This window comes from Rattus rattus, chromosome 8 (assembly GCF_011064425.1).
Source record: "Rattus rattus isolate New Zealand chromosome 8, Rrattus_CSIRO_v1, whole genome shotgun sequence".
Classification (NCBI taxonomy): domain Eukaryota; kingdom Metazoa; phylum Chordata; class Mammalia; order Rodentia; family Muridae; genus Rattus; species Rattus rattus.
The window spans coordinates 86175646-86202777 of record NC_046161.1 but is presented as its reverse complement, the minus strand read 5'-3'; the positions used below and the strand labels follow the sequence as shown (position 1 = coordinate 86202777).

Here is a 27132-nt window from a genome sequence, read left to right as displayed (position 1 = left end):
AGGCTTATTATAAATTAAAGGTCATGTGTGTCTTATCTGCGAATTGAATAATCAAAGGCAGGGTAGAAGTCCCTGATAGGGATTAAATATTTTCTACAACAGTTTGGTCCTTTAGGGGCTGGGCTGCATGGTTGAGGTGAGGTTGGCTTTGAGGACCCCACTCATTGCAGGCCCATAGCTTCCCAAGGAGACAAACAAAATGCCTGTTTCTCCTCCCACATCCTTCTGCTCCCGCCCCTCTTCTTCCTCTAGTCACAAGTGCAGTCCCTAAAAACTGATGCCCATTCACCAAATGCTGCCTCGGTCTTGGGCTTATGCCTCTCAGGGAGCAAAGTAACAACAGGCGGAAGGAAAGGCAAGATTAACTTGACTTCTGGTATCAAGCTCAGCCTGAGGCAGAACTCAATCAGGACCCAGTAGGCCTTGTGATAAGAAATTACCTGAGAGGCACTGGGGTGGAGCTCAGGGGGCAGAACACTTGCTTAGCATGAATGAGCCTGTGGGTGCTATCCAGTACCAAGTACTACTACTACTACTACTACTACTACTACTACTACTACTACTACTACTACTACTACTACTACACTACTACTACTACTACCACTACTACCACCACCACTACTACTACTACCACTACTATGACTACTACCACTACTACTACTACTACTACTACCACCACCACTACCACCACCACTACCACCACTACTACTACTACTACTACTACTACTACTACTATCACCACCACCACCACCACTACTACTACTACTACTACTACCACCACCACCACCACCACTACTACTACTACTACTACTACTACTACCACCACCACCACTACTACTACTACTACTACTACTACTACTACTACTACTACTACTACTACTACCACCACCACCACTACTACTACTACTATCACCACCACCACCACCACCACTACTACTACTACTACTATCACCACCACCACTACTACTACTACTATTACTACTATCACCACCACTACTACTACTACTACTACTACTGCTACTACTATCACTACTACTACTACTACTACTACTAATAATAATAATAATGGTGGTGGTGGTGGTGGTGGTGATGATGATGATGATGATAATAATAATAATAATGTTTATTCAGAAAACTTCTATGAGAGGAGCAGTAGAAGGTCCCCTCCATCCCAGCTTAAGCCGAGCCGGCTGCCTGACTAACTGGCATGCTTCAGTTCAGCTGGCTCTGTGTCTACAACCCCAGCTGCTGAAGTTATTAGGGAGGAGCTTCTGGCAGGTGGCCTGAGGAGGAAAGTGAAGAGTGTCATGGGACAGAGCTTTATGTAACTGCTCCCTGGACACCAGCGACGATGAACGCACAGCTCTGTCACTTTAGTGTTTTCAAAGGAGCAAAACAAAAGGAAAGACAGTGAAAGATCCATCTTCAACCTCATCTACTGGGGCTTGGCCTGTAATGGGAAACCTCTTTCCTCCCCCTGCTCCTTCTCCCTTTCTCCCTGTCAGAGTATTTGGAGGTGAGACTCATCCAGTCCTTTGAGTAACAAAAAGCCATTTCAGAGCCCATGTATTTTACCCCGAGGATAAACCTATGACACACATTACTACAAAACAGACAGTTGTTAAGACAGGACACGGTGGCAGTGACAGATAGCACGTCACAGCAGAAACTGACAGATATCTACCTGCACCATCTATTCATGTGCCAAGATCTACAGAGTATCCACCATGTGACAGGCACTGGGAGTGCAGTGGGACAGGAAGCAGACCTGGGCTCTGACTTCCTGGAGGCTTTGCAAGTTTGCGGATGAGGGGCATTAATCAAAGCATCATAGATTTAAATACTGACTTATGAGACTCCTGAGTATAAGGGGATAATGAGTGGTGGGTCTGAGAATGTGTACTTGTGACACAACTTGATTCTGGATATAGTGGCATAGGGTCATTTATGATAGGGACATGCACTCCTCAAAGGTTTATCTGTTCCTGAGAACATCTCTTACCAGGCCAAGATCCCCCCACTCCGACTCCTCACCATACCGTAGATTTCAGAAGAATAGAATTTCTGAAGATGTTGCTGTGGTTTTCGTATGTCACCCAGAGCTCTGAGTTAGAAACTTAATTCCCAATGCAACTGCACAGCTAGGCAGGGCCATGAGGGCTCTGCCCAAAGAATGGACTGGCTTTGTTCTCAGAAATAGACTACTATAGCATATGGTACTGGTTACTTTCCATAGCTATGCTAAAAAAGCCTCCTAAGAGAAGAGGAATCCACTGTGGCTACTAAGAGATTTCAGCCAATCATAGAGTGGAAGGCATGAATGGAACATGGCAGCATTTGAGCCACATACATGAAGATGCAGAAAAGCAGGCTGGGATTGGACCACTTCTACTTGCCAGGCTCTGCCCTCATAAAAGTCTCCTCAGCTGTCAATAAAGCCAGGAGTTAGGGACTATATATTCCAAAGGTGAGCCTCTGACGGACCGTTCTAGCTTCAAACCCTAACAAGTGGGTTCTAGGAAAATGAATGAGTTGTGGTCTCTTTTCCTTTCTTCTTGTCTCTACCACTCGATGGCTTTCATGCTGACCCTGCAGGAAGAGCCCTCACTAGGTCGGTGCCTAGAGCTTTGGTTTCCAACCTTCAGAATATGGACCAAGTTTACCTCTATTTATAAGTTACCTTATCTGGTTATCTGGTTCTGTTCCATTATCATGGATGAAGACACAACTGGTTAAAGTAAAAAACACAGTTCTTGTAAACTATGTGACATTGCTGACCCCTAAAGTGAGGTGCCCCATGTTCTACGGCGTCGTAGCAAGGAGAGGGAATTTTGTATTTTGCTGTTGGTTAATCCCCTTGAAAATTTTTACTTTTTTTGTTTGTTTTTTTTTTATTTAGAGAATACTTTATTAGTTTTTGTAATCAAACCCACGTAGATAAGACCTGACATATTTAATACAGTGCGTGAAAATTTTTACTTTTATATATGTGTTACAATGTGGGCCGTTGTTTGCATGAAATTTGTAAAACATATAGGGTTAAAGTAGGTGCACCGCAGGGACATTTTACTGAGTTTGTGTTACTGTGACAGTTTGGGTTTGGTCTCATTGTGACTGAAGGCTGTTCCCCAGGGTCAGTTCAACAGAACGTGGATCCTGTGGAAAGTGGAGTCTAGGTCCTGAGGTACTTCTCACACAACCCCCTTGAGTTCTTTAGAGATGTCTGTTACAAGAAGAGGAAAGCCTGGTCATTTGATGCCCCACTCCTTGTCCTGTTTGAGACGAAACCATCTTTTCCTGAACATTGTGCCACTGTGAAGTGACACCATCTGTTGCCCTCACCTCAGACCAACCCAGTGGGACGGCTTCTTTATTTATAACAATTTACAAGTTTTACACTTTGTAAATCAACTTGCTTCTTTATACTGTGTTCTCTTAACTAAGGGTTAAATGAAAGCAGCCAAGTGTCCAGGGAGCCTCAGGGCCCTCTCTGCAAGCTTGAGTTGCAATGGGGTCCTCTTATGCCAAGACTGGTCAAGATGGAGAAACATGAATCACCATAGCCTGTTTCTGCAGAATATGAAGATCTACTGCACTTCGAGTAGCCCACCAAAGCTTCTCCAAGCCCTGGGTAATTAATCACCCAGGGGCTCTAGCACTCCCAGCACGTCTAGAAAAGCTTACAGGAGATTGTCCTCCAGCCTTTCTTTATCCTTCCCAAGAGCGCCCCACTGTTAACTGCACATATTTATCTCCTGGTCCAGCCACTTTGCCTGGTCGAACTGTTCCTGTTGCCAGAAGAGCTCTGGCCCTGGCCTGTATGCAAGAATATTCAATCACATGGTAAAAGACTGGAAGGCTTGCAGATACACGTGTAAGGACCAAATGAATATGTGGACAGTGAGAAAAACAGGCTTAATTAACTAATTCACTTACAGGGAACAACTTTATGCCAAATTAAAGCCATGCAATTAGCTGTGTCGATAAGTCTTGTTTGTTTTTAACATTCTTAAGAATCCTAGTCACAGTAGCTCTGTGACCTACTGGGAGAGGATCAGATCTCTTTTTTTTTTGAAACAATAGGACATTTTTTTCTCAGCAGTACACAGGACCCCAAACCACTTCCCTTAACCAACTGATAGTGTCACTTTTCAAACAGGAAGTGAAGACTTAGCAGAATTTTCACTGAGGAGCTTCCTTTGTCCGTTCACCTTAGTCATCTGATTTATGAGGGGTAGAAGTGATAAATTTAACTATGCTGACAACTTTTGAAACAGGACTAGATCTGCCTGACAGCCCCGTTGAAAGCGCAACGTGCCCTTCCAGCTCAGCAGTGTAAGTGCATTCCATGCTAACGCGCATGAACGTATCCGTGACGAGATGTGTTAAAACTGCAAGTTTCCCCTGTAATCCAGCTCCTTGTCCTTTATTCAATCCTCTCCATTTCTTCCCATTCCCCTTCCTATGAACTCACAGGCGAACACCAAGTAGCTTCTTCCCTTCTTCTGAGCCCCACCTGTCCTTCCTCCCCACCTGCCCCTGGGTTGCAACCCAAGTGCCCTCTCTGTTTTTGCTTTATTTCCCTTCTGCTGAAGCCAAACTAACCCTTCGCTTTTGTAAACACCACCTTCTCTGCTGACGACAAACAAGAGTGAACACTCGCAACCTGGCACCTCGTGGCTTCCTCAGTCAAGATCTGCCCTCAGTTCCATCCCCATACGTCCAAAAGACAGGAGATGTTTTGTTTCCTGGAATATTTATTGCTTTTCCTACTGTATACCATGCCCCTTCCTCTGGCTGGGATGTCTTCCCACCTTCACACCATCCTGAGTTCAACGGGATGCTCCCTTGTAAGCCTCCCTGACAGCCCTAACGCCACAGGACAGCAGCACTTCTGAGTGCCTGGGGTTCCTGGTACCACTGACCCTTTGGTACCTGCACTTTAGGATTACTTATTGGGTGTTACTCAGGTACCATTTTCCTCTGGCTTGCTAGTAAGTATCCTCCTGGAAACCTTGTCTATTTCAGAAGCAAAACAGTGGGGCCTCAGTCCATTGAGGACCGAGAATAAATGAAAGAAACCATGAGCAACAGACGAGGGCCGCAGCTGTTCCTTTGGATGGTACTGAGAATCACATCTGGCGCTTTCACACGCTGGGCGAGCCCTTTACCACCAAACTACACCCCCACCCCTGTGGTTTGTTTGTTTATATTTACTTTTCAAATGTCCATCTCCTTTTCTTTTATTTTAAATTAATTTATTTATTTTCTGAATCTGAGTATACGGTTGCTGTCTTTAGACACACCAGAAGTGGGCATCAGATCTCATTACAGATGGTTGTGAGCCACCATGTGGCTGCTGGGAATTGAACTCAGGACCTCTGGAAGAGCAGTCAATGCTCTCAACCACTGAGCCAGCCATCTCTCCAACCCGTCATCTCCTCTCCAAAGGAAAAAGAAAATTAAACTTCCTATTTATATGAAGGTCGGGAATATTTAGTCCTAAATATTCTGTAACAAATTCACGTTTGTAAAGCCATAATATAATATAATATAATATAATATAATATAATATAATATAATATAATATAATATAATAATTTTGGCCCCACAGGTTAAAATTAAAGATACTTTGGATCCACAGAAGAACTTTAGCATATGGGGTTGAGAGTCAAATGGTTAGCTACAGAGCAGGACAGGACAGAGGTAGCAGCTGCCCTGAGTGCACGTTTCTCAGAACATGGGGCAGCACTGGTTTCACTTGTCAAATACCCATTTTCTGTCCTACATTTTTACCTGTGTTGAGCATGAATAGAACAGGCTTCACCTATGGTGCTTCTTGAAGTTTACCTTTGGCAGAAGCACACAGCACACCCCTGCTGCTCTAAGTGCAGGTAGCTCCCAGTTTTCCAGCTTTACCCTTTCCTGTTGGAAGGAGCTCCTGAAGGCACGGAGCAGTGCACTGTTTCCAAGAGCCCAGGGCCTCACCACCCCAGAAATTGACGTGCTTTTAGAAAACCTTCTAAGAGGTGGTGGCATTGCGTGGGAATTCCTTCTAGACCCCACCCCCCCAACTCTGTGGCATTCCATCTGGGGTTCAAATTCCATTCTCTGAAGAGTAAAATTGACTATCAAGTCCTACTGTGTAGAAAGAAAGGCTGAATACTCATTCAACACAGGCCAAGAGGGAGGGAGATCCAGAAAGCTCTGTGATGGCTTCTGTAGCCCACTGTGAGAGACTTCTCCTGAACTCTTCCCAGAGCTGCCCACCTCCTGCCTGAGAAACTGAAATTCCTTGGGCTCCAGCCCCTTCTTTATGGGTACTGTGGAGAGCCTGGTACAATACGCAGTCAGGATTCAGGATCAAGGGCTGAGTCCCGGTGTAGCTTCTTCCCACCAGCACCCGAGTCTAGCCCATCATGTAATCTCTGTGGACACTAATTATTTGTGTGTCTTCATATGCACAGCCAACATGAGGGGGTTGATTTAAGATTTTAAAACGTTTAGTATCCAGGAAACCACACCTCTCTCAAATTCAGGATGATAATTTCCAAACATTGCAATGTTTCTCCAGATGTGTACGTATTAGCAAGTCTTTAGATTTATTATTTATTCATGTGTCACTCGATGACCAGGCATTTATTTAGCATGAGGCACATAGCAGACTTTCAGGATTCACTGGTCAGTAGATGCATGGCCTCTGTCATTGTCATTGCAAAGTTTGCTATCTTTGGGTGGCATACCTCTCCCAAAGGTTATTGAATATGTCAATAAAACAGCGTCACAGATTACTAACTCTGACACGTACTAAGCATCCAGATGTTGCAGTACCAGTGTAGCACCGTTGTTGGAGGAAGTAAGCACGGCAGAGATGCTGGCAGTGTGGCCCTGCAGTGTCAGTAGCCGTAAGAGCGACTGGGTAAAGTGGGAGCAGTAGGTGTCAAGGTGCCATATCATAAAATCTCACTTAAAATAAAACAACCTTAAAGACACATCTCTGGCTGGAGAGATGGCTCGGCAGTTAAGAGCACTGACTGCTCTTTCAGAGGTCCTGAGTTCAATTCCCAGCAACCACATGGTGGCTCACAACCATCTGTAATGGGATTAATGCCCTCTTCTGGTGTGTCTGAAGGCAGCTACAGTGTACGCATAGACATGAAATAAATAAATATTTAAAAAAAACATGTCTCAGTCTCTCCATTTAAGAGTAAGAGTCGACCTCACAGAGGTGAGGATAGGACAGACCCTACCAAAAATTCCAAAAAGTAAGGGGAAAGGGAGCGACTGGGAGGTTGGTCAGTGAGAGGTGTTTAGTTTCTCTTCCTGTGTCTATGATAGAATACCCTGGTGACAGTATCTTAAAGGGGAAGTGATTTCGTGTGACAGTCCATCACAGTGGGGAGGTCATGGCAGCAGGAGTAACTGGTCACATTGCGTCCACAGTCAAGAAACAGACAGCATGGATGCTCAGCTGTCTTTCTCTCCTTTCCTATGGTCTGGGACCCAAGAGCAGGAAGGATGGATCTTCCCTCCTTAATTACTGTAATCAACCCCTCAGAGTCATACCCAAGGATTAAACCATCCCTCAGGGTATGCATATAGCAGAGGTTATATGCAATGCTTTAATGCAGTTCCTTATGTCCTGGCAACCCCCAGCCATAAAATTGCTTTCATGATACACTTCAGAACTGTAAATTTGCCGCTGTTATGAATCATGGTGTAAATAGTTTTGGAGATAGAAGTTTACCAATGGGGTCGGGACCCACGGGTTGAGAACCACTGGCCTAGAGGCTCAGATCCCAGGTGATTCCAAATCCAGTGAACCCGACAATGAACACTGATCGCCCCAGGTAAGACAGGATTAAGAACTTCTCGGGCTGGAGGTGGCTCAGTGGTTAGGAACACCACTGGTCTTTCAGAAGGCCTGAGTTTGATTCCTAGCATCCACATCAGGGGGCTCACAACCGTAACTCTGGCTGTAGGGGTATCTAGCCCTCTGACCTTTAACTTCCAAGGGCACATTCACTCACATCCACATCCACACAATTTAAGATAATAACAATTAAAAAAAAAATAATGTCTGTTGTACTTTGGCTCATTCCGTGGGATAGTACAGATAACATTAATATACCCACTGCACAGTTTAATCAACTAGAAACAGGGTTGTGATTGTTTCTGCCCTAAAGGCACAGTAAAGGTTTGAGGTAGTGGGTATGCTTAGCATTATTTAAGTGTATTTATTATGCCATGTGTATGAATATGAAAACATCACCTGGCACCCCACTGGTATGTACAATTTTGGTTTTTATGTAGCATTTAAAAGCAAAGTGTAGCGATCTTAGGAGATTGATCCATAGTTAAGAGCAGCCATTGCTCTGACAGAGGACCCAGGTCAGTTCCTAGAACCAGCTTCCAACTATCAACAACTCCAGTTCCAGAGGATACTACCCCCTCTTCTGATCTCTGCAACATTAGGCACTCATACAGTGTGCATATACACGTGCATGCAAAACACAGAAAATAGAATAGATATACCTCTAAAATATTTATAAGGAAAGCTGGGACTACAGTAATTTAAATGAACCTAGGAGAAATGGCAAACCAGGTGACCCATGTTACTTCCTTATAAGCCTTCCATGAATGGATCCTTTTATGGAGGGGGGGTCTCTTTTCATCTAACAGAAAGTAACTCATTGAAATAAACAGATGCATGCGGTAGAGAACCCAAATGGAAGCCAAGCCAACATCTATACATGTCTACATATCTAGGGTCTGACCGTATTGTCACATGAGCAACAAACAGAAAGTAAGTCATACGCCAACTATTTAAGAGAAAATTCCAATTCCCTTAAAGTTATCTATTACAGTAAGGACTCTGGGACATGTCTGTTCTCCACCAATAGAGATGGGAATATTTGTCCTGGGCACAGAGTCCTACAAACCCTAGGCTGTTGAAACACCAAATACTGAACTTGACTCAAGGTTTCATGGCTTGGAAGTGTATGTAGAAGACGTTTGAGCTATGAAGTGTTTAAAAACATCCTAGGAGCACAGATCGTAATCTGACCACTGAAAGAGGTATTTTCATCTGCTGCCCCAAGTTTTCAGCAGCAAACACTTGATTTGTGGCTACTGGTAAAGAGATTACTCTATCAGAGCACACTAGCACAATTCCAGGTATGTACAGGCAGTCACGTTAGAGAACAAAATTGCTATGGCAACAGAAATAGTTCTGGCATCCGTGGAGAATCAACCTGTCTGGAGTACTGCTGTGTAGAAATACAGACAAGATTGGGTGGGAGCAGAAGGAGAAAAGTAATTTATATCCCGGAAATGCCAAATGTAAAACTGCCCAGGTGTGCTGGTATATGCCCGTGAGCCTCGTAGTACTTGGGAGGCGAAGGTGGACTGTGAATTCAAAGGTAGCCTGTGCTACATAGAGAGATATTGGAACATTAGAGTACACAGGGAGACCTTGGCTCAAAATAAGTAGACAAATAAAACTGAAATGTGTTTTAAAATTAATATACTGTATTATTAACACATTATATAAAATTATTTTTGATAATTGAGTGTATTATTTAGCTTCCTTGCTGTGTGTTCAAACCTATTTTCCTACTTCAGTGTGATTTGGTTTAACATTATAATTTTACTTTGCTGAGCCCTAAGAATTCCTTTTGCATAACTATTCTAGAAATATACTAGCAGAAGACCATGAAGAAAAAACACTGTAAATCAGTCATATTGAAAAAGGAAAAATAGAAAACCAAAACTCTCCCATACTTCTTTAAACATCTGAAAATTGCAAAAAAAAAAGTGTGCATCTCTTAAAGAGAGTTTTGTGTGTGTGTGTGTGTGTGTGTGTGTGTGTGTGTGTGTGTGTGTGTGTGTGTGTGTGTGTGTGTATGCCATAGATCCAGAAGAGTAGAAGAGTGTCTGGATTTCTCAAGCTGGAGTTACAGGCAGTTGGGAGCCATGTCACGATTAGGAAATCAAACTTGGGTCCTCTGGAAAGCAGGAGTCTCTTAACCACTGAGCCATCTCTCTATTCCTCTGTCTGAAATGTATGTTCTGTTGGTGGTAGTGGGGCTGCTGCTGCTGCCACTGCTAGTATTGTTTTGGTTTGGTTTTGGTTTTGGTTTATGGACACAGAGTTTTTCTGTGTAGCCCTGGTTTTCCCGGAACTTGTTGTCTAGACCAAGCTGACCTTGAAATCAGAATTCCCCCCTCCTCCTCTGCCTCCAAGTGCTAGGACTAAAGGTATGTGCCACCACCTCTTGGCAATATGGTTTAATAAGAAAATTAAGTCTGTATAGGATAAATTCGATAAAATTGCATTATCATCCGATCAGAGAATGTTCATCTCTCACTCAAAGGCTCTTAACTAATTCTTGCAAGGGTCTGGCTTCTACCAAATGTGCTCATTACTAATAAGAACTCACCATCTAAAAGGTGATGTTCACCACACATGTTGAACCTGACACCAGACTCTTCATCTTGAGTGTTTAGAGTATCTGGAGGATGGTCTCTTGCTAGCTGAGCTCTTCACAAGTGTGTAATACTAAGTCTCAGTCTCTCTCTCTCTCTGTCTCTGTCTCTCTCACTCTCTCAATCTCTCTCTGTCTCCCTCTGTCTTGCGCTCTCTCTCTCTGTCTCTCTGTCTGTCTGTCTGTCTGTCTCTCTTTCTCTCTCTCTCTCTCTCTCTCTCTCTCTCTCTCTGTGTGTGTGTGTGTGTGTGTGTGTGTGTGTGTGTGTTACTGGGAATCAAACCCAGAGCTTCACACACCCCAGACAAGTGTTCTACCACTAAACTACATCCAAGCCTGAAATTGGCTTTTAAAATGGGAATCATTTTGCAAATTTTTAACCTAAATTCATTAGCCGAGCCACTATGGTGAAGATCTCTTGGGTGGACTGTAGGGGAGCATGTTTATAAACAGCCAGAAGGCAGTACCTTTTCTTGTCAGCCAGAAGCCATCCTAGAACAAAGTTCCCAAATGGAAAACTTGTCACTCCTCTGTTTTCTCCTTCGCTTGGGGAGATTTGAAGCAAATAACCAGCAGGTAACAGGTACAACACTAAAGGCACACATATGTGCACTGGGATACATCTCAAGGAAGGAAAAATGGCTGAAAGATTTTATCTTTAGTAGAAATTAAATACTTTGCCCAAATGTTATGAAAAATATCGACAGCTGGATTTACATAGTCAACTAAATGACCCAAGATTACAATGTGAAAAACACTTGGTGCTCAGCTGCATACCCATGTAAAGAAGCTCATAAATGACGCCATCAATTATGGAAGACAAAGCTGCCTCAGCTCACAGAGCCCTTACCTTCTCCAGTATAGCGTTGCCTTGGTGGGGGCTGATGTTGTGCTGGTTGATTTCTCTCTTGTACTTGTATTCATAAACTTGGTCAGTGATGTTGACTAGTAGAGTTGATGGGCTGAAGAGTAACTTTCCACAATTGTAGACGGTGCCGCTATCGATATCAGTTGGCGCTGTGGCATATCGCAAAATTAATCCCATTATGAGGCCTAAAATAAAGAACACATGGTTGTACTAGAAGAAAGCACTCTACATCTCCTATAGTTGATTGAATCAAATGTTTGGATATGGAACCTGTAGAAGTGACCTGAGAAAACACAGGGCCATTTCTTGGATAACTCACAGTTACTAACTCACTGGGATGTGTTGTTGGAATAAGTCATGAACATTATTGACAAAATACTTAGAACACATTTTCATGTTTTTGTTCTTCTCCCTTACCCACCTCTCCTAGCCATTCAAAGTATTTAAGAGAAACTTTGCTCTGTGGTCAACATAGACTCGATGGCTATTCAGGAGACGGCTCCCTGAGGAAGCCTCTTCATCCTGACAGAATTTGTTTATATTTCAGACCCAGGGGGAGAGGTGGCCTTGCTCTCTTTCTGGGGGTATGATACAGCAATTGCTTCTCCAATTTTAATGGTAGATATTGGGGACCAGCTAGAAGGGAATTTGGTCCATGGACACAGATCCAAGGTAAAGATGAACTTTAGCTCCCAAGTAATGTCAAGAGTCTCTTATACATGATCAATCCTTGACGTCTAAGTTTCTAAATTATATTAGTCATGGCTGTAAGATCACTATAAATCTTTTTAATATGACTTTATGAACAACAGGGGAGAAAAGAGCTTTTGAGACCCAAAACAGCCTTTGATTCAAAATGTGTGCTCATGTATGTGTTTTGGGAAAAATAATCCAACTTTACTCTTCGAACCTCCATTTTCAGAGGTTTTACCTCTTGCTTGGGAGTTTTATAATCTAGTAACATTTCTCCTCTTTTCTTTTTGACTTTGTTGTTGTTTCATTTTTTAGTTTTTGAAACAGAGTCACAAGAAGTCCAGGCTGGCCTCAGTCTCACTATGTAGCCCAGGGGTGGCCTAGAATTCCTAATCCTCCTGTCTGCGTCTTTTAAGTGCTAAGAATACAGGTGTGCACCGCTTTACCCAGCTCAACACTTCATTTTTTGGTGAGACATTTTGCACTAAATATTTTGCTCCATGTATCTGTAGGTCTAAGATCAAAATACAGTTTCAGGACTGGATGAGCTCGAGTTTGTTTACGTTAAGGAGTCATGTGCAGAGAATGCTAACCCAGCAGGCCATGTGGGAGTGCAGCTGGAAAGCACACTGTTATAGAGACAAGCACTGTTTAATGTAAAGCTGGGGGAATAGCCGAAGGCTCACACGAGTCTTTATCTTGATGAGCTGACCAGACAATGAGCAGGATCCAGGCTGCACATCTGGGTAGCAGTGGGAATCACAATCAGTGGAAAGTGAATCTGGATCTAAGCTTTCTGTACACTACAACTCTTAGTGGGAGGTGGTTACTCAGTCAAAGACTCTCTCTTGGCTGCCTTGTCTCTGGCCAGATCACTTCAAGAGCATGTAAGCAAAAGTGACATGTTTCACTTCCAGGTTGGGGCAGAGAATAATCTAATGAATTCTCTCTCTTCTTTTTCTCCTTTACTGGCTGAATGGGGAGAAATTATAGACTCCAAAGACAGACTGGCCAAGTGAAGGCTGGGCCCTTGAGAAACCAGGAGTAGGAGGGACATCTACCAGCCAAGAGCACCTGCATTGGGCTGCTATATGTGACAACTTCTGTTCTGTGAGTTGCAAATAGTGTTTTTGTGGTCCCAATCTGTAGTAATAACCTCCTTAGACCAGTATATCAATACAAAGGGACTTAGGAGAGCTATTACTTTTTAGGAAGTCACTAGTGGTGTAGAAAGAGAATATATGAGGTAAAGGAGAAGAGAAGAAAAAGAACAGAGGATAGGAATGAAGGAGGGGGGGGAGTAGACCAAAGGGCACCTCTGAAATGCTAAGAAACTTGGATCTTTCAGTTCAGAGGTGATGAGAACTAGTGAAAGCTTGTAGGCAAGAAGGCAAAATAATGAGATTTTTGTGTAAGAGTTATCACTTGTAGAGAACTGATTAGAATGAGGAATAGGAAAAAAATCCAATTAGCAAACTTCTTTGAGAATTTTGTTTTAAATCTCATACTTGCTTCAGTTTAACCTAGTCTTCCATAATAAAAAATATTGCACACAATCTTCATGAATAAGAAAAGACATTTAAGTGTTATGCTTTAGACCTAAAGGGTCTAGCAGACAGGTCCACAGATTGAACATTTGTCCTTAGCTACTGGGTTCAATTATTGAGGCGGGATTAGATCAAGGTCACTGGGTCCCTGAAACTATCCCATGGCCCAGCTCCTTCCTGACTCTCTCTGTTTCTGCTGAGATGTAAGCAGCTCTCTGCAGGATGCCTCTACTTCTATGGTGCTCTTTATCACCTCAGGCCACAGAGAGGGGACCAAGAAGCCCTAGGCTGATGGCTCTAGAACCAGAATCAATCCTTCATGTATCTTCAGCTATGTGAGCACAGTAATGAAAGGTCATTTGGGCACATTGACCTTTATTGAGTATATATGATCTGCCATAAAACAGAGGGAGCCCTGCAGGCATAGTGCTGAGTGCGTACAATAAAACCACGTAGAAGAGTGCAGAGGGCGCCTCACTCACACCTCACACCCTTAGGTATAGAAGGACATCACTCTGTCCACTCGCTTCCTAAAACTGAGTCAACTGGTGCCGAGAACGATAGTACTCTGATTGCTCTCTTTACTCAAGCGAGACACAAAATTAAAAGAAGCACAAGACAGACCCTGCAGGGGTCTAAGTGGATAGAACCTAAATTAATGTCATTCCCAACTCCCAGTAGGTTAGCTACTTAGCTTTGACAAATGCTCCAATGAGGTAACCAGAAGTGAACGAGAAGCGTCTGCCCATAGTCATTTCTCAAGTATGGAAAGCAAGCCCTTGCCTTAACAGCAAACACATGCTCACTGGTGTGGCTAAGGTCACATGAGGCGTCAAAAACTTAGTGGCCCTGCCTGGTCTTGTTCCAGGTTGGGTCTCAGACTTAAAGAAACACTGTGAATGGAGGATACATTTGCAGACAGAAAAAAACCAGCCAAACAAACAAAAAACAGACATATTAGCCATGAAAATACAGCTCTGAGAAGAGAGCAGTTGGCATGGGCTTAGCTCCTATATCCCATGATCTATCAGCGCATCCATCCAGCCTCATTCTCTATCCAGCCAATGGCTGTGCCCAGTAGTTTATTTACTAAGGCAAAGAGTTGGAGACCTCTCTGAAGGCAATCATGGGCATGATTCCCCCATAACTTTTCCAAACCTTTCTTAGAATGGTAATGTATGCTAACAGTCCCCTGAACAACCTTTCTTTCTTTTCTCCATAAATATTGGTCTAACATCAAAGACAGACAGCTATTCTGGAGTTCTCATGCCCCTCCCCATTCCCCTCAAAGACGCTTCCCGTAGTAAATTATTTTCTATAGTTAATCTCTTCCAGTGCTTCCTCTTTATAGGAGCCAACTTAACACACGAGCCAAAAGGTTCTGGCCCTAGTTTGCTCCAAACCCCAAGTGTTGGAAGGAATCAAATCTTGGCGCTTTGCAGAGGCTTCATGGCTAACACACCCAGGCTGCAGGGACAGCAGCTGGACAGTCCTTGCTTGTCAGAGGCCGGGCGCTCCCACACGGCCTCCCACAGATTTTCACAGGCAAACTCAGTGCGTTGCGTGGATGCTGACATAAAGCTGGGGTGATGAGCTGTCACACAGGCTGTGCTGGCAAGACTATATGGGAGCAGATAAGAAATCCAGGCAGACTGCAAGAGGAAGAGAACTCTAAGCAGAAAGGATTGTTTTCTTATCCACACAAAGTCACGGGATCAGGAAAGTCCCCATCACCCTATCACAGATAAATAGAAGACTGGCCACCAGGGCAGCGGAACACAAAAGCACCATTTCCATTGAAAAACAAGAAAAGCAGACAAAGCAAAGGCCCAGTCTTGCCTCAGTAAGGGCCTGCCTTCCAGAGCACGTGCTCACAGCCACAATCTAGGTCTGCCCCGGCACGCACTCAAAAGTTGTCTCTGAGGCCCACTTCTTTGGTATTTCCTTCGCAGACAACCTATAATCAAGGAGCATGAGAGCTTTGTCAAATCTGAATGTCTAGGCCCCTAAGGTGGGGAGAGGAATCTTGACCTCCCTCAGCTCCACATGAGCCCCTGGTAGAGATTTACTCTCAGAGCACCCCGTACATGAAGAAAGCCGTTGGATTCCGCCTTGGCAAACATATGCTCTATCAGAGCCCATGCGCGCAGATCTCGATTACCTGAGTACAGCTCATATAGTGTGAGCCACACAGTATCAGGAGCCAGTCCTGTGACAGCCCGCATTGTACAGACCTTGGACGTACAATGAAACCGTTTAAGGCAGAGGCTCTGTGCTGTGATTCAGCTCCTCTCCTCCAGAAAAGACAGACACTTTAGGCAGAATTGTAGTCAGGTATTTCCAGTGGGCAAGCTCCCTTGAAGTCAGGAAGAAAGGGGTCTGCTACGTAGTTACCGGTCACTATTTTAAAGTGTCATAGAGAAGGGGGACCTCAACAAATGCTGTTATGTTCCTGTCCTTTAGGGCTTTCTCTATAACTGTCATCCAGAAGATGTGTGGCAGGCAGCTACACCATGTCAGAGCATGAGAGAGCAAAGAGGTAGTGATGTGTAGTCCCAACACTTGAGGGATGGAGGCGTGGAGAGATGAAGGGTTCAAGGTTAAGACTAGGCTCCATGAGACAAAGAGAGGAGAGAGCCCAGAAAGAGCAAAGAGCTTCAGGGGTGTCCTTGCCAAGGAGCATTCAGAAACACCAGCCCTGACATTTAGATTCTCTCCTATCTCATTAGCCACTTGATCCTATTTGCCTGCCACAGACGGGTAAGATGTTCTGAAAGAAATGAGTATAAAATGTTCTTTCCCCAATAAACCTTAGAATATGCCAGCAGCCGACTGGCCCTTTCCTCCTTGGGAATCCTGGCATGCTAATATCCTCTAAGAATAAGGTACTAGAACTGTCTCACTATAAACCTCACTTCACAGCCAAGTCTCTTGAATCTTACTGACAGATAGTCAATATGGTACAGAAACGTTTCTCTAACAGGGTTTTGCTGAGAGAAATATGGACAGGGCCTTAATATTTAAAAAAAAAAAACCATAAATGGCAGCAGATGGCAAGTGGCCTTTAAAATACAGACCTAGCCCAGTCTATTCTGTGTTTTCATGGCCACACACAGTGCCCTGTAGCAGGGCGAAACACAGTTCCAGCTCCCTTGAGACTTCCTTTTGTAGGGATGGTGGTTCTTTGAAGACGAAGGACACAACCATCCCAGCCGTGGGTGTGAGTTTTTTGAACTATATACAGCATTCACTCAAGGGCTACATGGAGTTTACAAGAACTTGGAAGCCACACACGCATACAGCTAATACGTGAGACTGCAGGACAGCCAGGTGCCAGAGCTGATCCTCCATGTGCTGAGCGATGACACTGTCCCCTTCTCTAAACCGAGTAGGTGAGCATCTCTACCTGTGATGTCTGCTAAAACTATCTTTGCATGCTTTCTCTCTCTCTCTCTCTCTCTCTCTCTCTCTCTCTCTCTCTCTCTCTCTCTCTCTCTCTCTCTCTCTTCTCTGTTTGTTTGCTTGCTGTCTATCTCTCCCCACATAGCCATGGGCTCCAGGTAAACTAATTTCATGGCCAGTTCCAGGCACCTTCTTTTTTTTCTTGCTGACTATTGACTCTGGAATATTTACCTAAGCTCAGCCAATGACATGTGAAGGGATCCTTGACAGGCAGCTTCATAGAAGAAGAGACAGGAAAACAGAGAAGTATCTGTGTGTGTGCGTATGGGTGTGTGCGTTCAGAGGTCAAGGTTCCTGTCACTTGTTGTTGAATAGAACCCAGGTCCCGTACATGCCAGGCAAGCACTGATACCTTCATGCCCAGCCGTGAAAACAAGACCCAGGGAATCTAAAGGAAACACCGCTAGCCCTGTCCTCACAGCACTGGAGGGAGCTTCTCAGAGACCTTTAAGGATGTGCAAGAGGTCAGTCTGAAGAGAAGAGGAGACACAGAGCCATCAGAGAGAATATGCAAGCACAGACAGCTCAGCAAGAATTGGGCAATCGGCAGCGGGGGTGACCGGTGAGGTCAATAATGCAGAAAAGAGAGTGACGGTGAAAGAAAGCCAGCAGTGGGCATTTACAAGTGCTGGGGTTGAACTGCATCTCTGATGCTTTTAACTTCTTATTTGATAGGTTTTTTTTTTTTTGACAGCCTCCTAGTATGCACAGTGATTTAAAGAGAGGACAAAGATTTGGATATCAATGTCTGAATGTGTTTCCCAACAAGTTCTAGTTTTAGCCCTGAGACTATTCAGGGACAAAAGGAAAATATATGTATATGAGTGTGTGTGTGTGTGTATATATAATGCTTTCAGTTATTTAAGGGTTTTGTTTCTTTCCTGCCCTCCCACCAACCTTCTAAATTTGAGAGCAGAGTGCAGAGTGTGGGTGTTGCTAAAAGGGACACAATTGATTGCTTCATGCTCTTCGCTGTAGACTTGCCCTGGTGGAGAAAACAGTTCTATAATAATGTCAGGACTAGAGCGGTACACGTGCCAGCTACAGCAGCCCCCACATAGACCCAGGTAGAAAGCCATTCATGAAGCTGTCCACCTTGGGACAACTCCAAAATACTTATCATCGTGTGGAAGAGAGACTCGTGGAAAATATCGGAGATCCAGCCATCACATTCTCCCAGTGTAAGATACCTCGTGTCTACATCCATCCTTGGTACACATTAGGTAACATTCAACATGCCATGCACATGTACATACATACCCACCTGCAAGACAACACGCACGTTTCTGGGGTTTTGGTGTGTGTGCGTGTAGGGGGTGAGAGAGTTTCTTTTTGTAGTCCTGGCTATTCTATAACTCACTCTGTGTACCAGGCTTGCTTCAACTCACAGAGATCTGTCATCCTCTGCCTTCCAAGGGACAGAATTAAAGGAATGAACCACCACCGCCCAGCTTGGGTTTTAGGACTTCTAACATGTATTAAAGATGATTTTTTTTTCTCTGGAAACTACTTCAGGCACTGGCATTTTTGTAGCTAACATGCCTGTTACCATCCTTAGAGGCCACCAGGAGAACTGTAGACAAGAGCTACATATATGAACTATATCAATGGGTTCTTATTTTATAGCTTTACACAAAGCAGCCTACCGTTTCCCCATTAGTAGACTCATGTAGACAGTGAAGGTAGCTCCCCAGAAGGAAGATGGTTTGCACCCTAACAGGTGGGGTAGATGGTAGGATACAAACCCAGCAACTGACTGTTGAATTCCTTCCCTAGTGAAGCACTAGACAGTGTGAAGACACGGATGCCACCTAGAAGGCTGTGGACACACAGCAAGGCACCTAGAAGGCTGTAGACACACAGCATGATGCCTAGAAGGCTGTGGACACACAGCAGGGCTATGGCGGTGCTTTTGATCCCAGCTGCTTACTTCTGATCACTGATCTTAAGCTGATGATGCTATCCAGACCATTAGGAGCACTACACAGAAGACAGTAGAGACAGCAGTTCCCTCCAATTGCCAATAGGATTAAGACTCCAGCCTTCGAACTCTATCAAGATCAAGTTTCAGACTCACCAGAATGCTTTCAGGGTTCTGAGACCCCAGAGATAAAAGCTACCATCTTTCAGACTATCCCAACAATTAAATTCATTCGAACTCACATATGAAGAAAGCTTCGCCGACACCTTCTTTTTTATGATTCACATAAATCCAATCTCCTTTCTCAAGCTCCGTAAAGCATCTGCCATACACATCCTGACATCCACGGATATTTAAAACCCAATTGAGGCAACAGGCGAGGTAGCTTCCCGGGGTGTGGGTGGCTGTTTCCGGGCAGCCTTGGGATACTTCAGGTCCAATCACATAGCATGAACGGGAAGTCACAATATTGCTTCCACTGGATTACACCGGGCTTTTTGTCCAGACACTGCCAGTTCTAAGAGAGGAACCGAACTGCCCCTGCCAACAACGCCCTACTGACTGGGGACACTCTGATAAGAGCACAAGGGTGACCCAAATTCCAGACCACAGACTTTGAAAACTGTTCCCACCAACTCTGTGCAGCATATACATTTCCTAACTCTCTTTTTATTTATTTAGTAAACTTCCAAAGGTACTGTTAATTACAGGTTTTATTGATGTGATGAAAGACCATGACCAAAGTAACTTGGGAACTCGGGGTTTATTTGGCTTACACATCCATATTGTTCTTCAACAAGGAAGCCAGGACAGGAACTTGAACAGGGCAGGAACTTGGAGGCAGAAGCTGAGGCAGCGAGTATGCAGTGGGCCTGCTTACTGACTTCCTAACCATGGCTTGCTCAGCCTGCTTTCTTATAGGACAGAGGACCAACCAGCCCAGGGATGGCACCACCACAATGGGCTGAGTCCTCCCCATCAGACACTAATGAAGATAATGCCCTGCAAGCTTGCCTACAGCCTGATTTTAAGTTGAGGTTCTGTCCTCTCAGAAGACCTTAGCTTGCCTCATATTCAACACAGGTACCATTGCCTGGAACAGAATAAACCCTGGCTAAATAATAGCAGGTACTCTAGAGCGAGTGCTCAAGGCTGGCGGAATAGCACAGGTGTCCTGACTGGTTACTTTGTGTCTCTGTAGCATGAAAGCAATAATCTCTTCTCTATTCACGCATGAGAGTGCACACACACACACACACACACACACACACACACACACACACACACACACACACACACACAATTACATTGCCAACCACACAGAAGCAAACTGGCAAGCTTTGAATCCCAGACCTGGCCTCTAGTATTTGTGTGACATTAGGAAAGTTACTTGATTCTCTGTTGTCCGATTTTCTCTATCTAAAAAATGACTGTGATAAGGATTAAACTGGTTAATATGTGTAAAGCCTAGTTTTACATTATGCGTGTTATAATGTGTTAGCTAGTTATTATTATATATCTACTTTTGGGGATAACAAATATTAATAGTCTCTGTCACTACCCATATGAACTTAATTCCATTAGATTTAGATAATAGCTCATAAATAGCTTGAGACATAAACTTCTTCTCTTGGTGTGTCCATCAGTAACCCTTTAGAACCTTCAGAGAGAAGCCACAAAGAGGCACCGGGGCAGCCAGGCCAAAGCCATACAAGTCTAAAGGTTCAGTGCCCCAGCACAATGCACAGATTTATTTAGAATACTGAGGTGACTTTATCAAAAATAAATCTTCCCCCTCTTTGTTGTTTTTGTTTTTGTTTTTGTTTTGTAACAGAGCCTTTGCTGGCCAATAACTTAATATGCAAATCAGGGTGATGGGAAATGAAACTTGTGTTGATCCTCCTGCCTCTGCCTCCCAAAAGCTAGAATTACAGGGTTCAATTCCTCCACTTATTTAATTTAGCAACACTATACAGTGTGAAGAAACCTAGGCAGATCTCCACAGCACCTAAATCAAGCATTTTATATCACAATCGAGAATAAATGGAGTTCATTGGAGTCTAGATCCTAACTACCCTTCTTGGAGATCCTTCAGGTTAAGGCAGAGCCACTCTGGTTTGGTGAGAAAGGATCCAAACCAGGATCATGATCAGGACCAGGAGATGTGCAGCGCCATCCCAACTACAACGATGAAGTCACTTCAGCGCCTCACTCTTCCAGTAGGAAATTAGCAAGATTTACTGAGCACCCAATTAAAATCAACACTGGCTCAGAAGAACTAAGAATGGTGGGTCAATGTTAAGCAAAATCGTGTCAAGGAGGAACGACTCGGTTTCATTATTGCCTATTTGATTCCTAGTAGGAAGCTACTGGGTTTAAGGGAAGAAGCTCTAAGATGTCTGACTGATGTCTGTAATGGCTTGAATTTTAGAGACGTGTTGAAGCTAGAAAGGAGCTCATTTCCTGCCCATTTCACAGATGAGAAAACTCAGACCAGAAATTAAGCCATAGAGGAGTACAGCAATACATCCTGGTACTGAGGAAAAAAGAATTATCAGCCTTACTTAGGGCTTTCTCTAAAGAGTTTGCCAGGTTTCAATAGGCAACGTGCCTAAGAAGGACAGCTGGGGCAGGTGCAGGGTGCAAAGGGGGGATGAGCATCCCCCACATGTCTGGCTGTCAGCTGGGGGTGCAGGCTGAACTGGGGGGTGCAGGCTGAGCTAGGACAGAGCAAAACTGGACCAATAAAGTGGAGACACATCATGTCCAGCAATCCATTTTCAGCTGGGAACCTCTGAGAAGGGCTAGAATGAAGTCAATACCTCTACAAGACTTGGGGAAAGATGTTTTTGTAACTATAGTTTCTTTAAACCTGGGGAGAAAAAAAAACCCTAGCTGTTGATTAAATTAAATTGCTCTAAGAATAATAGAATTATTCTTACTCAAAGGACCAGAAAACCTTTGAATGTGACAGAACTTTGGGTAACCTCAAAAGTCTACCTATGGAGACTTGGTATTTCTTTGGTCCCTGCCAAAGGATGAACAAATTTCTGTGTGACATCAGGGCAGTCTCTATATTAGATGATGGTAAAAATTGAAGGTAGAACTCTAAGATGTCTAGGTTGTTCTCTCCTTAATCTTAAATCCCGGCCCTCAAAGGGACGCTATTACAAATGTCCTACAGGAAGTGACAACCCCCCAGGGAGATAAAATGGACTCCTCAATGCTTTCAGAAACCCAGGAGCAAGCGCTCTGTAATGAGCCCTGAGAGGGTGAATCTGGGCCCCGAATAAGCAGCACTAAGTGTCCCAGCTGCTGTCAATTAATATTTTGACCATTAATGCTCCTTCTGGCTTTTAGTTCAGTTTAAACGATTACATCATTGCTTCGTCTCTCATTGTGAAAGAACCAGAGGCATGGGAAGTCATGAGAGACAATTACCCTTTACTATGCCTGGCAAAGCAAAAATATTCCTACAATGACACGGCTAATTTACAAAAAGCACCCATGACCCATAATAATGAGAGAAGACCTTTTTATTTTTATTTTTTTGTATAAGCAATTACTTGCATTTGGATCTTCTGTTTGATTTCCAATCAACACAGAGGAAACGTCTTCACCCCTATAACCCTGCATATGATATTTTAAGGTTAACGGCGTGAAAATTGTTTCTACTGATAATTATAAAAGAGCAGTTGAACATTCTACTTGGTCACCTTGCTCTTCATTTATCCTGTAACTGCTCATTTTCTAAGCCTCTGATCCCTAGAAAATTTTTAATTGGATTCCCAAGTACACTGATTAGATGTATCAACATCTATTACATCTTCTAAGGGACATTTGGCACAGGTTGCCAGAATGCCGTCAGAGAGGCATGTTGGGGACTGGGCTGAGAGAATACAGATACTGTGGTTCCTGAAGAAAATACTGTTCTCAGTATAGGGGCAAATGGTTTGTGCAAGCAGTTGATAGAGGCAAAAGCCACAGCCCTCTGGTTGGGGCAGGTTGCCCAATTCATTGACGAGCCTGAAGCGAAAGGCAGCTATCCAAGGTGCCAAGATTGGAAAGAATAAGGAACTGTAATAATCACTGAGGCTAGACTAAAAGCCTGCACACACATTAATGGTCAGCATTTTGATTATCAGCAGGATGGAGACAGCTGCCTCAGTCTACTCTAAGGTGTCTTCGGGAAACAAGAAAATGTCTAAGTTTGTCTTCTTTTCCATTGGTCTTCATTATGCCTTTAGCCAGACTACTGTAGAAACAATGGCTTACTTCCTCAGATGGAGAAAGGGTTTACCCTGGAATTTTAGTTTGTCAGACCCCCTGAAAAAGAAACTATATGGCCAATCCTTAAAGGTTTACAACAGGAACATATATATATCTCCACCATCCACCCACCCCCTGCTCACAAAGACATACACACAGTCCCTAGAGTATCACTGAAGGAGTTTACTTACTACTGTCTCCTTAATTAAAAGATGTGCTGAACCCCAGCTCAGCACCAACTGCCACCATGACCTCCATCTAAGCCCCACCTCCTCTGCAAAATGAGGACGCCATTCTCTAAGATTCCTTTTGACTGTCTGAACTTCCTATTCATTTACAAAGACTAAACATTTGGGATTCTCTCCCTCTTACTATTGAAAGTTGTTTCTTACAGTTCCTCTTTTCCCTGGGTTTTAGTTTGACTATTTCATTACATCCCCGACAGAAAGCTTACATGAAGCACTTCAGTTTAGCGTTCTGAAAAAAATGCTTATCCTAGAAGAAGTCTGTGGAGGCCATCCTGATGAATAACTTTCTGAGTTCACCCTTAAAAATGAACAAGAACCTCCTTAACAGCTTGAAATGCATGAAAACACATGGGGAGGACCACCATGCTTGACTGTTCAGCTTGGGGAGGATCACCATGCTTGACTGTTCAGCTTGGGGAGGATCACCATGTCTAGCTGTTCAGCATGGGGATGACCACCATGCCTAACTATTAACCAAATCTAATCAAGAATTATTTAAGCCAAGTTTAACTACTTTTATAAAACAATATCCCTACCACAAAGAAGGACTACTTTTATAAAACAATACCCCTACCACGAAGAAGGAAATTGGTAAAAATCATTATAATTCAAGCACGTTTAAGGCTGTGGAGAAATCTTTCCTTCTCATAAAGACTTAATCTTAACTCTGTGTCATATCACTAAAGTATGCACAGCCCTTTGATCTGATGCTTAGGGTGACAGTGTTTCTGGCTTCTCAGATTACATCCTGCATCTTTTTGATTATTTATTACCCAAGACAGTGAAAGATCCTGGTAAATTGATTATGGAGAAAGGGAGGATGACTCATGTCTAGGGCTCAGCCTCTGAAAGTGCCGTGCCCTTCTCTTTTGGTCCTGTCTCTTCTACCCTGAAAAGTTTTGCTGTGTGCTAAGTGACTTTCAGTTCCAAGGAACTTAGCTGTGCTCGGAATTGACTGCCCCAAAACAAACTGCACTGTGTGGCCTTAGACATGGGTCCTAAAGCTCAAGGGTCTCACAGGGGTCAAGGATAGGCTATCTCAAGCCTTCACCTCAGTGCCATACTTTGTTGACAACAGTCATCACATGCTTAGCACATAAAATGTGCACTCATCTCGTTTCCCTGGACCTCAGATATATAATAAAAGGGCCTCGGGGACTTCCAAAAAGAAGGGAAGTCAAAAAGAATGTTCTTTGCTCTGCATTTGGCAGCCCCTTGACTGTTTCCACTATGTTCAAGGCTGTTACTTTTTTACTAGGTGGGATAAGAGTAGTGAAACCCATTGGTAGCGAGGCAATTTGTCTCAGTACTAGCTCAGTGCTGGTTCCTTGTAGCTCGTCTTAATAAACTAGATAACCCAGGCTAGTCTGTGTAAACCAATAATCCCATTTTATTAAACTTCCCAAAAAGGATGGATGCCATGGTAACTTGCACAGAAAGAACATCACTTTGGAAGGTTAAGTCTTAACACCTTCACCTTCCTCCCCGCTCCTCGAAGTCTAAAGAAATGGGCGTGCTTACCGACACCTATTATTCCAGCATTCAGGAGGCTGAGGCAGGAGAATCACTGTGAGTTTGAGGCCAGTCTAATGAGTCTCAGGCCAACCTTGTCTATAGAGTAAAACTTGTCTAAAATTAGAGAGTGGGGGAGGAAGAAGAAGGGAAGGAGGGGGGAGGAGGAAGAGGGAGGGAGCAGGAGTGTGTGTGTGTGTGTGTGTGTGTGTGTGATGTGAGAACATACTTATTAAACATATCAAACCAGGCTAAGCAATGGAAATGTTGCCTAGGAAATTCTTGGTTTAACACTTTTATTATCAGAGGCTAAAACAGTGTTCATAGGATGAAAAAGGATTTGGACACAATTGTTCCCACTACAAGGGCGGGGTCTGTTTCTCTGAGTATTTCTTCTTGAAAATAGTTGGAAGGATATTTCCTCCATGCAGTCTGAAGCTATTCGGTTAACTTTGCCCTGCTCCTTTGGCTGCCTGTGGAAGTGGCCGCGCTGACTGCGTTGCCACCACATCTTACCACCGGGACTAGCAGCGCTCCATGACTCTCTCCGCATGACAAAGGACTGCAGCTGTCAACAGACTCACCTACTGTGCTGCCTCTGAGCAGGACAGTGACACTGTGACAGCTGCTCCGTGGCCAGGCGAATTTCTGCCACTCCTCTGGAAAGAGGTTGGCATTCACAACACGGCGGCGCCTCTCACTGAGCTAATGACACTTCAATCAGCACGTCCCCTTCACTTTCCTGCACTTTGCCATCTGAGCACAAGTCTCTAATTACGCCCAGGCAACAAGTTTCACATCGACCCCACCATTTACACACTCACCATACACCATCGCCCCTCCAGTCTCATGCAAGAAGCGGAATCGATGATTTTTAAATAACCAGATTGTTAAAATGGTAAGGATGAGCAAAAAATTAAACGCGAGTAGCTCCACTGCTCCCTGGTGTTGAAAATGATCTTCATCCTTTCCTGACGTAAGCCGAAGCTGCCCCGCCATTCTCCCCTCCACCGTGATGCTCAGAGAAATCCCTGGGCGAGGGATGAGCACTTCGATGAGGGTTGCCTAGGACAGACTGGCGCCCACAGAATTTCAGAATAAACGCTGCTACTTTGTCGCTACTTCACAAGCATTCAGATGGCTTAGCATTCAGACGGGCTTCTAGTTACAACTTCCTGTTTCTCTCTTAAAGCAGCCTCGTCTCTTTTCAAACTCCAGAGGGTGGTTTCATCATAGAAGACTCTGTCTTCAAATGGTTCTCGCTCTGGGAAGAGATCTTCCACAGAGGTCAAATCTGCCAGCAGGATGCTGATGTCCAGACTCATGGCCCTCCTGTTCCCAGCATGATTTCTTAGGCTGTATATAACTGGCAAATTGTACATTGATAATAAGACAGTTCGGCTCAGCACATCAACAGACTCAAAAGGGCAAGTCCAGACCCTTACCTTCACTCACTCAGTTTTCTCCCCTCCCACCAGAGCCTCCCAGGGGAGGAGGATTGGCAGGTATGGTTTCACAGGACTGTTCCTGCAGTTGAGAAACACAGATCCAGTACACGAAATTGTCAGTCACTCAGTAGAACGTCAATTAAAATAATCAAAAGGAAAATTCCAGCCCCAGTCCTTTCACTGTGGGATCTGGCTTTTTTGAAGATAAAAACAGAAGAGAGGGAGAGAAGGAGGGGGATGGAGGGACGAATGGAGGAAGGGAGAGAAGGGAGAGGGAGGTGTTTAAGACAGTGGCACCTCCAGTTTTTCTGCTTCCTCTGGCAAAAGAATCAAGATTTCCTTGATTTACCATGCAGCCAGGTCTGCTGCAGAGACCCCACCTCTCACCACATGGTAGAAATGGAGGAGTGTTAATGTCTGGTTTCTATTCTGATAGAATTAGGATTTCTGTAGTGTAAGTCATCGAGTAAGCAGAATCCAAGGCACCCTGAAAAAAAAAGCTTCGGGACAAACACATAATAACATATGGTCTTGCAGAGCTGTAATTCTGGCGTCCAGGAAGCTGAGGCAGGAGGATCACTGTGATTTCAAGGTCTCCCCCAGCTACATGGACGCTGGAAGGTAAGTACCCATCAAAAAACTAATTTCCCACGCTGGGAGAGTTTATCAACCCCTCC

At 44.1% G+C, this 27132-nt stretch overlaps 1 protein-coding gene across 1 annotated transcript in view; it reads right to left on the bottom strand.

Annotated features, from left to right (window-relative positions):
* Positions 1 to 26501, bottom strand: part of Slc9a9 (solute carrier family 9 member A9) — a 535118-nt gene extending 508617 nt beyond the window's left edge. Inside the window, exons 1-2 of the mRNA XM_032909913.1 lie at positions 25832 to 26501; positions 11338 to 11540 (exon numbers count right to left, since the gene is read on the bottom strand). Of these exons, the coding sequence (XP_032765804.1) occupies positions 11338 to 11540; positions 25832 to 26006 (378 nt within the window). The 5' untranslated portion in view covers positions 26007 to 26501. The remainder of the gene's footprint in view (positions 1 to 11337; positions 11541 to 25831) is intronic.
* Positions 26502 to 27132: the final 631 nt, after the last annotated feature.